An 11,102-nucleotide genomic window follows, 5' to 3' on the forward strand; every position below is an offset into this window, starting at 1 on the left:
CAGCTGGAGCAGTACCTATTGATCTACTCACATTTGCATGTTTCCGAACTGCTAGGTTGGCAGAAGCTGGGGCTAACAGCAGGAGCTCATGCAGCTCTCCAGATTCGAACCTGCAACCTATCGATCAGCAAGTTCAGCAGCTCAGCAGTTTAACCCACTGTGCTACTGATACTCCCTATTATTTCCAAGGATTAATAACCATGATTCATAAAGGCACAAACACTTGACAGCTTATTATTACTTGCTAATAACACTGTACCATTGTATTTATTTGGAAACAGTGTTTTCTTTCAGTATTGTTCACTGGTATTTCCCATGTACTTTTCAGAAACCAGATAAAAGGTTATCCAGCATCATCACCTTAAAGCCAGTATTGATTTTAACTCATTTTATCAATTGCTTTTATCAACTGATGTCGCCATCAAGATCTATAAAAAGGGCAATCATGTTATAGCACGATGTCCGCTGGAAGGAAGAAATGGCCACAGCAGAACTCAAAACAAGAGTAGTGGCAATTTCGCCCTATGGCAATCAGACTTTTTCATTCATGCTGAATGCAATGTAATTGCTTTTTAAAGCCTTAACTCCAAATGACACTTTATGATTTGTGGTACAGGGCCAGAGCACCTTGTGGTCACTCTTTGACAGAAATATGAGCTTAGGGTGACACATTCAATCATTTAATAAGCCAATACTCTTATGTTCAAACCACATTGGTTCCCCCCCCCCTTGTAAGGCACTTAGAAGAACACATAGGACTGCAACCAAAAATGGCTATAGGTGTCTCTCTGTGCAACATCAGTAATGTTATTTTTATATTTTATGTTCAAAGAGACAAAGTACCTATTTTGAATGGGCAATCCTGAATCCTCAGAAGCAGGTTTATATCCGGGGGGCAGCGTGACCTCCCACTGTTAGCCCCAGTTTCTGCCAACCTAGCAGTTCGAAAACATGCAAATGTGAGTAGATCAATAGGTACCTTCCTTGGGGCTCCATGCAGTCATGCTAGCTACATGACCTTGGGGTTGTCTACGGACAACGGCGGCTCTTCGGCTTAGAAATGGAGAAGAACACCAACCCCCAGAGTCAGGTACGACTGGACTTAATCTCAGGGGAAAACCTTTACCTTTACCTTATTATAATTTCAAAATCACGAGAAGTCTGAAGATTGAGAGATTATTTTAAAAGAAAATTGGAACTGTCAAGTATGTTAACAATATTCAATTATGATCACAGAAATAGTCATGGGTCTTGTGTTGTTCATTTTGAGCGTGAAATAGAAGACAGAGGATCTGCATCTTTAATACAACTGAGGGAGCCCCCCGGTGGTGCAGTGGGTTAAACCCCTGTGCCGGCAGGACTGAAGACTGACAGGTTGCAGGCTCAGGGAGAGGCGGATGAGCTCCCTCTATCAGCTCCAGCTCCTCATACGGGGACATGAGAGAAGCCTCCCACAAGGATGATTAAAAAAAATCAAATCATCCAGGCATCCCCTGGGCAAAGTCCTTGCAGATGGCCAATTCTCTCACACCAGAAGCAACTTGCAGTTTCTCAAGTTGCTCCTGACACGACAAAAAAAAATACAACTGAGGATACCTTCTGTTTTAAAAGGCGCTTTTTGTTTCATACTTTAATTATCAACATTCTATGTGTACCGAGACCTTCATATGCTTTATTTACCATTTTATCACCTTTAAACCACTGATAATGAAGAAGTGGATAACCAGCTGCCCAGCAACTCAACTTCACCATTTGGCCAGACACAGCTGTCAGAGATTCTGGTTCTAGAACAATCTTTATACCTATAAAAGAAGGAGAAAAAGGCTTGATATAAGTTATTTTGAATGCAAAAAAACCCTGATTCTTCTTGGTACTTTAAAAATGAATATATATAACACATCAACTCATTTAAAAGACTGATTTGTTGTAGGTTTTTCGGGGCTGTATGGCCATATTCTAGAAGCATTTCCTTTTGATGTTTCGCCTGCATCTATGGCAGGCATCCTCAGAGGTTGTGAGGGCGAAATGTCAGGAGAGAATGCTTCTAGAACATGGCCATACAGTCTGTAAAACCTACAACAACCCAGTGATTCTGGCCATGAAAGCCTTCAACAATATCTGATGTTTGTTTAACTTACAAGCCAAATTAAAATCAAAAGCATACAAACACTGAGAACCAAGTGCTAAGTAGGCACAAAATGTACACGCTCAATAATGATGCACATTTAAATCTATACTTTTAATCCAAAAAATTAAAAATCAAAATAATGAGGGGCCAGGCTTAACACAATGGGTTAAACCACTATGCTGCTGAAAATCCTGCCTATCAAAAGGTTGGCAGTTCAAGCCCAGTCAGGGTGAGCACCCGCCATCAGTCCCAGCTTCTGCTCACCTAGAAATGTAGGTAATTAAAGGAGGTAATTAAAAGGCACCCATAATGATATGCCGGTGATTTGATCAGGAGGATGTCTGCAGATAACAAAAGCTCCCCGGCATTGAAGATGGAATGACAGCATGCCCTGTGGCTGGAATCGAGCATAGCCTCCAGATGCCAGAAATGGAAAAAAGCCTTTACCTCTGTTTATGTATAGTCTGTCCTTGTTAATTGTGTAACGGCACTGAATGCTTGCCATATATGTGTTCTGCAATCCACCCTGAGTTCCCTCGGGGAGAGAGAGCAGAATATAAATAACGTGTGCATATGTATGTATATTTGTATACACACACTCACACACACAACAATCATGAAGTCCAGCTGGAAGAAAACAATGTATTTTCTGTGAAACCAATCCCTATACACTGTAAATATTTCATGTGCCATTAATATGTAATATAAACAGACTCTGTTTTCTCTACCTACTTCCAACACAGTAACTTATTTTCAAAATTCCAACATGAATATTATAAAATTGAAGATGAAAAACAGCTAATTTTAAGTCATTATGCTCCAGTACACCCTTTGTTGATGGCAAATTTGCTCTCTAAGAGGTGGTTTCAGGATTATGTTTGGGGCATTTTGTGCCGAATCCAAACTCTTGCCTCCTGCATCGAAAATATAAGGAGCCTGCCTCAGGAGAAGAACATAATATATAGCCTTTGGTTAATTTTATTAATGTTCCCAATCTGCAGGGTGCAAACAAAGCCCAATTATTGGAAATAATTTAGAAACATGCAAACAATAGCACAGCATACTGCAAGGCAAATATTACCCTAAACATTAAGTAACTAATAAAACTATATAAGGTGCTATTCCACTAGGAATACAGACACAGTATGAGAATCTCTAGGTCATGAATGCATTTGTACAGCAGCACACAACATTCAAACATGAGTTTTCTTATATAACTTCCACATATGATTTGCCTGACTCCAGTTTTAAAGCCCCTGTTCTGACATCTGAGCTTCAATCATTGCCCATTCAATTTGTAAAGACTGCTGCATTTGCATTAGCAATGATTAAAGAAATTGTCGAAGGCTTTCATGGCCGGAATCACTGGGTTGTTCTAGGTTTTTCGGGCTGTATGGCCATGTTCTAGAAGCATTCTCTCCTGACATTTCACCTGCATCTATGACAGGCATCCTCAGAGGTTGTGAGGTCTTAACCTGCCATAGATGCAGGCAAAACATCAGGAGAGAATGCTTCTAGAACATGGCCATACAGCCCAAAAAAACCTACAACAACCCATTACAGAAATTGGTTTCCTGCTGTAGAAACATTTACAGAGTTTCATGACAATATCAATATATAAACAAATAACACAAATTAAGGGAAAATGCATAACTAGATTTAAATCTCTTAACACATTATTTGAAACCCACTAGGAAAATGATTGCCTGGATTTTAGACTTTAAATCAACAGAGCCAAATTACCATGATGAAAATGTTGACCCTCTGCGTTTACAATACATTAGCAGACAGCATTTTCATTTGCTCTCTGAGAATCACTGTTAGTTCTATTTCTTATATACATGACTAGCTGCCACTTTCAACAGAATTCCTAGGCTACATGATACTCGTACATATCAAGAAACAAAGAAAAACACATTCTTGTTTAATTCAGTCACAAACAAGGATGTGCCAGACCCATTTAGCTGAATAGCCTGTGGTTGATAACTAATCTAGGATAGGAAATAGAAGAGTTCCTCCCTGCACCCCATCCCTCAAAGATTGAAAAAAGGGTTTTCTCTTGAAACTTCCCATATTTTTCCAGATCTTCACACCATTATTTCTGTTCCATGAAATGTAAAATGTTTAGTACCAAACAAGCATGTTAAAGAAGGAGAGAGAAACCCAGCAATACTATAAGAATTACCCATGCTGTACTGCAACTCCCACAATTCCTAACAGTCTTTCAGACCAAATGAGGTGGGGGTGAAGGGAGTCTCATAGAATCAGGGAGTTGGAAAAGACTTCATGGGCCATCCAGTCCAACCCCCTGCCAAGAAAATTGCAGGAAAATCGCAAAGCACCCCTGACAGATGGCCATCCAGCCTCTGCTTAAAAGCCTCTAACACACTCCTGGGCAGAGAGTTCCAGTGTGGAACAACTCTCACAGTCAGGAAGTTCTTCCTAATATCCAGGTAGCATCTTCTTTCCTGTAGTTTGAAGCCATTGTTTCGCCTCCTAGTCTGCAGGGCAGCAGAAAATAAGCTTGCTCCCTCCTCCCTATGACTTCCCCACACATATTTATACATGGCCCTCATCATGTCTCCTCTCAGGCTTCTCTTCTGCAGGCTGAACATGCCCTGCTCTTTAAGCCACTCCTCATACGGCTTGTTCTCCAGACCCTTGATCATTTTAGCTGCCCTCCTCTGAACACATTCCAACATGTCAACATCTTGCTTCAATTGAAGGGCCCAGAATTGGATGCAATATTCCAGGTGTGGTCTGACCAAGGCAGAATAGAGGGGTAGCATGACTTCCCTGGATCTAGACACTATACTCCTATTGATGCAGGCCAAAATCCCACTGGCTTTCTTCATATTGCTGGCTCATGTTCACCTTCCTGTCCACGAGGACCCCAAGATCTTTTTCACATGTACTGCTCTATAGCCAGGAGTCCCCCATTCTGTATCTTTGCATTTCATTTTTTCTGCCTAAGTGGAATCTCTTGCATTTGTCACTGTTGAACTTCATTTAGTTAGCTTTGGCCAATTGTCCCTCTAATCTGTTTGTTGGCCAATCATCTCTCTAATTCTGCCCGTCTTCTGGAATATTGGCTATCCCTCCCATTTGGTGTTGTCTGCAAACTTGATGATCAGGTCTTCTAACCCTTCATCTAAGTCATTGATAAAGATGTTGAACAGAACTAGGCCCAGGACGGACCCTCGTCACTTTTATCTGTCACCCACAGGATACAATTCACTCTACATGTCAGGCAATACCACTTAAGGCATTACCTAATGCCCTGAAACGTCTTCACACATTAACCACGTTGAAACAGTTGGGCCCATTCCAATTCAAAACTGAATTGGAACAGGATCTTCAAAACCATGGAACCACAGGTTTTGGAGAGACCCCAAGAGCCATCTAGTTCAACTTCCTGCCATGCAGGAAAAAAACAATCAAAGCACTCCCAACCAATGATCATGTAGCCTCTGCTTAAAAATGTCAAAAAAAGATGCCATCCTATTCTGAGTCACTTACTGCCACTGTCTTGTCGTCATCATAGTGGCAACCAAGGAGCACAAAACTGCTCATGGTCATCACTTGCCAAAGCACCAGCGGAATTGGAGAGAGAGGAAAGTAGGGAGTGTTTCTTTCTCACTATCCTCTCCAAGTCACACTAGTGCTTTGGCAAGTATCATCTCTATGATCACTGCTACGGCAGTGAAAAGAGGGTGATGGTGAGTGTGGCTATCCCACGTTGCCAAATGGGGTTCAGTGTCGATGGCCAGTGTGGATTCCCTCTCACTACTGGGATGGCATTGTATTTGACCATGCAGACACCCCCGTGCCACCACATTGGCTCAGAGGCTGCCCTTGCAGACTCCCCTGGGGCTGATCTGGAGTACTCCGCTCTGGTTTCGCATGGGGTAAATGGCCTGTGTAGACACACCCTAAAAAATGATTTGCTCAATGCCTTAAAAAAATTGAAAGTGCTTCCTACATAAAAGGTCTAGCTTATCTCTTTGTGACTCATTGCAATGCCAGCTCTGTATTTCAAGACAAGATCTTCCACTGAGATAATGAGCATTCAACCCTTTCCTAAGCACTGAACCACCTTTGTAGCTGCTTACTGCTTTTGAAAGCCCCCTCCCTTATATTTTAACTTCAATATATCTGTGTACTCTCATTAAATTTGGTCTTTGAGAGACACTAGGTTACATATGGTGAGAATATTCAAGATAAGGAATATTCAGAGATGTTTTTGTTAGTTTCTTTCTGCTTAAAGAACATGATATACATTTTTGGGTGCCTTCAAATAGTTTCCAACTCATGGTGTCCCTAAGGCAGTGGTTCCCAACCTGGAGTTCCCAGATGTTTTTGGCCTTCAATTCCCAGAAATCCTAACAGCTGGTAAACTGGCGGGGATTTCTGGGAGTTGTAGGCCAAAAACATATGGGCACCCCAGGTTGGGAGCCACTGCCCTAAGACAAACTTAGCATGTGATCTTCTTGACAGGCTTTGTTCAGAGAGGGTTTGTCTTTGCCTTCTTCTGAGGCTGAGAGTATGTGATCTGGTCTGTATCACTTGGTTCTCAACCTTCCTAATGCCGCAACCCCTTAATATAGTTCCTCATGTTGTGGTGACCCCAACCATAAAATTAATTTTTGCTACTTCATAACTGTAATTTTGCTACTGTTATAAACCATAATATAAATATCTGATATGCAGGATGTACTTTCATTCACTGGATCAAATTTGGCACAAATACCTGATAAGCCTAAATTTGCATACTGGTGGGGGTGGAAAGAGGACTAATTTTTTCATTTGGGAGTTATAGTTGCTGGGATTTATAGTTCGCCTACAATCAAAGAGCATTCTGAACTCCACCGACAATGGAATTGAATGAAACTTGGCAAACAGAACTCCCATGACCAACAGAAAATACTGGAAGGGTTTGATGGGCAGTGAAATTGAGTTTTGGAGTTGTAGTTCACCTACATCCAGAGAGCACTATGGACTCAAACAATGATGGATCTGGACCAAATTTGGCATGAATGTCAAAATGTGAACACAAGTGGAGTTTGGGGAAAATAAACTTTTGACATTCGGGAGTTGTAGTTGCTGGGATTCATAGTTCATCTATAATCAAAGAGCATTCCGAACCCCATCAATGATAGTATTTGGCCAAACTTCCCACAGAGAACCCTCATGACCAACAGAAAATGCTGTGTTTTCTGATGGTCTTTGGTGACCCCTCTGACACCCCTCACGACCCCTCCAGGGATCCTGACCCCAGGTTGAGAAACACTTCTCTATGGACAAGTGGGGATTCAAACCCTGGTTGCCAGAGCCACATAGCACATCTTTCCAGGCTAGCAGCCATGAATGTATATAATCCCCCTCTAAAGTCAGCCATGATGACAAATATCACCACAACATGTGACAATGAATTCCAGGAGAAAGTAGTTTATTTTTACCTGTCTGGAATTTCCCACAATCATTATAGTGCAAAGTGCAAGTTTGGGAAAATTTGGTACAGCCCATCTTTAAAAGGATGTTCAACAAAGACACAAAGAGATGGACGATCTTGAAACAAAACTCACTTGGAGGATTGAGATACTGAAGTGCTTCAGTATGTTTCAGAGCCTGCAGCAATTCCATCAGCTCCTGAACAGTACAGCCCCTTTCACCCATCAGCTGAAGGAGGCTCCTGCTGGGACTGCCTTCGGGCTCCAATACTTGGAGAGAGCATTGCTCCAGTTCCGGAGAGCTGCAAAAAATGGCAAAACATAAAACAAAACAAAAACAAGTTGTAAATTATGTTTATATACGCATGAGAAATGTGGGAAACAAATACTACTGAATCACCCAAAACATGGTGCGAGTTGATGGAATCCTAGAAGTTGTAGTTCTACAAGGCTTTTGGCATTTTCTGCCAAAGTGTGCTAATGCCTCACCAAACTACAGCTTCCATGATCCCACAGCACTGAGCCATGGCAGTTAAAGTGTCATCAAACTGCATTAATTCTACAATGTAGATGCACCCCAAATAATCTTGAAGGTCAAACATTGTCACCTCTGTGTTAAGAGTACAGAGATAGCTTTTGCTATTTACAATAGGGTAAAGGTAAAGGTTTTCCCCTGACATTAAGTCCAGTCATGTAGGACTTAAGCTAAAGGTATTTCAGAACATTATTTGACAGTAAAGGTAAAGGTAAAGGTTTTCCCCTGAGATTAAGTCCAACTGTGTCCGACTCTGGGGGTTGGTGCTCATCTCAACTTCTAAGCCAAAGAGACGACGTTGTCCATAGACACCTCCAAGGCCATGTGACCAGCATGACTGCATTTTTTTTGTCGTGTCAGGAGCATCCTGTTGTGAGAGAATTGGCCGTCTGCAAGGACGTTGCCCAGGGGATGCCCGGATGATTTTGATGTTTTATCATCCTTGTGGGAGGCTTCTCTCATGTCCCCGCATGAGGAGCTGGAGCCGATAGAGGGAGCTCATCCAACTCTCCCCGGACTCGAACCTGCGGCCTGTTGGCCTTCCGCTGGATCTACTCACATTTGTATGATTTCAAACTGATAGGTTGGTACAGGCTGGGGCTGACAGAGGGAACTCACGCCACTCCCCAGATTCAAACTTGCGACCTTTCAGTCAACAAGTTCAGCAGCTCAGTGCTTTAAAAATATTAATTCAGCTTGGAAAAGCCCACCACCTTTGTATCTGCATGAGTTGGAGATGTGATTCATGCCGATACAACGAGAGGAATCTCCCCTTAGGGATGCTGTATCCCTGCATCTGTTAAAAGTGATTGAATGGCAAAAATAGCCCTTCTTTGGGACAGGTAAAGTGTGTAGCTACAAGGAAGAATTAATGTAGTTTGACACCACGTTAACTGCTATGCAGTAATACTATGGAATCACTGAAGTTGTAATCTAGGGAGGCCCTTATCACACAACTAAATAAAATCCCACATTATCTGCTTTGAACTGGGATATATGGCAGTGTGGACGCAGATAACCCAGTTCAAAGCAGATAGTGTGGGTTATTCTGCCTTGCTATTCTGGGTTAGATGGCTATGTGGAACGGCCCTCTGACAGAGAGGGCTCAAGGCCTTGTATAACTACAACTCCCATGGTTTTATAGCATTTAGCCAATGCATATGAAGGGGTGCCAAACAGTATGATATTCTACAGCATAGATGCACCAAAGGCAGAGTACTGAGCTCTGCAAAGACACAGGGGGCATTTAGGATTCACAGGATTCTTTAGTAAATATTTATTTCAACACACATGCCAAGAATTGCAGTAAGACCACAAATATGTAGCCATACTGGAAAACGTCTACAATTCCTGTTGATATGCCTGACTGGACCACAATCCATGGGCCTCATCATGTCAACCAGGCCCGTAGCCAGGATTTCGATTACTGCATTAGTATTACTGCATAGGGGGGGGGGGGGTTGAGTTTTTTTCAAAGGGGATTTCGGGGGGGGGGGCTGAGTTTCGTGGGGGGGGGGCTGAGTCTGAGTGAAAGAGGGTCTAGCCTAGCAAACCTTTTGTATCATTACCCCAATACCCCCATGCATATGGGATATATTGAGTATGGCGATCAGATAATGATATGAATAAACATAACAGTTTAAATAATGCTCCAGTAAGGCCTTTTCGCGAACCACCATGAGAATTTCGGGGGGGGGGGGCTGAAGCCACTCGAGCCCCCCTCCCTCCCCAGCTACATGCCTGATGTCAACTCTCAGCCTTCTCTTCAGCAGGGTAAACATGTCCAGCTCTTTAAGCCGCTCCTCATAGGGCTTGTTGATCATTTTAGCTGCCCTCCTCTGGACGCATTCCAGCTTGTCAACATCTCCCTTCAATTGCGGTGCCCAGAATTGGACACAGTGTGATTCCAGGTGTGGTCTGACCAAGGCAGAACAGGTGGTAGTATGACTTTTCTGGATCTAGATGCTATACTCCTATTTAAGAAGGTCAATCTCATTGGCTTTTTTAAAGCCATAGGATCTTAAGGAACTTTCCCCTACCGACTGTTAGGAATTGTGGGCGTTGAAGTCCAAAAACACCTGGAGGGAGAGCTGAAGTTTGCCCATGCCTGGGTAGATGCACCCTCTGAGCTGGGAAACTAACTTTCCCCTAGTTCCTTCCTGCTTGCATCCTCCACCTGTTGGATGTGACAGGGCCCGACCTTGGACTCTAACTTGGGAAAGTTCTTAGGTTCCTTAGTTGGAGAAGTCCCGCCTTGGATCCTGAAACAGGCGCCTCACCTGAGCCTGAGCCTGGGCCCGCCTTGGCTGCTGGCGACTTGGGCCAGCTCCCTCCAGCCTTTGCCCGGCGGCGCCCGGTCCAGAGAGTCGCTGAGCAAAGCCAGGAGGGGCTCCGGCAGGCGCTGCAGCGGCAGAGAGTTGGAGCAAGAAGAGAAAGAGGAGGAAGAGGAGGCAGGTGCCAGTCCCGGTCCCGACCCGGCCATCCTTTGCGGCCTCCCGGCGCAGCATCGGAAGGCAAGAGTTTGCATGGAAACCGAAAGGAAGGGCGGGCGAGAGAAACTCCCCCGGCCGGGCGGGACTGGAGGCGGGGTCGCTTGGCTCCAGGAAGAGGCAGAAGGGGGAAAGTCCCTCCGAACAGGAAACCCCAGAGAGAGAGAGAAGCCTCGCCCTGCCAAACCTGCGGGTTACTTCTCCCTCCCACAGACAGGAGAGGAGCCGCCTCCACCTGCAGGGAAGGCCCTGGCTATGGATTTATTATCGTGTCAGGAGCGAAACAATGTATTTGACAAAGCACAAAGTTTAAAAACTTGGAATCATAGAGTTGGAAGAGACCTCATGGCCATCCAGTCCAACCCCATTCTGCCAAGAAGCAGGAAAATTGCATTCAAAGCACCCCCGACAGATGGCCCTCCAGCCTCTGTTTAAAAGCCAAAGTGGATGTCAGCAGAGTCTGTGCTCCCAAAGCTGACATAAGGCTGTGGCAAAATACA

The 11,102-nt window shown here is 43.8% G+C and overlaps 1 protein-coding gene across 4 annotated transcripts in view; it reads right to left on the bottom strand.

Moving 5' to 3' along the window:
- The window catches only part of MALT1 (MALT1 paracaspase), a 56,771-nt gene extending 46,049 nt beyond the window's left edge, over window positions 1–10,722 (bottom strand). For all 4 annotated transcript variants that reach the window (XM_060761332.2, XM_060761331.2, XM_067464647.1 and 1 more), the window contains exons 1-3: window positions 10,393–10,722; window positions 7,714–7,880; window positions 1,681–1,802 (exon numbers count right to left, since the gene is read on the bottom strand). In XM_060761332.2, coding sequence (XP_060617315.2) covers window positions 1,681–1,802; window positions 7,714–7,880; window positions 10,393–10,640 — 537 coding nt within the window. In that variant the 5' untranslated portion in view covers window positions 10,641–10,722. The remainder of the gene's footprint in view (window positions 1–1,680; window positions 1,803–7,713; window positions 7,881–10,392) is intronic.
- Between the last annotated feature and the right edge of the window lie 380 nt (window positions 10,723–11,102).

This window comes from Anolis sagrei, chromosome 2 (assembly GCF_037176765.1).
Source record: "Anolis sagrei isolate rAnoSag1 chromosome 2, rAnoSag1.mat, whole genome shotgun sequence".
In the NCBI taxonomy this organism is placed as follows: Eukaryota; Metazoa; Chordata; class Lepidosauria; order Squamata; family Dactyloidae; genus Anolis; species Anolis sagrei.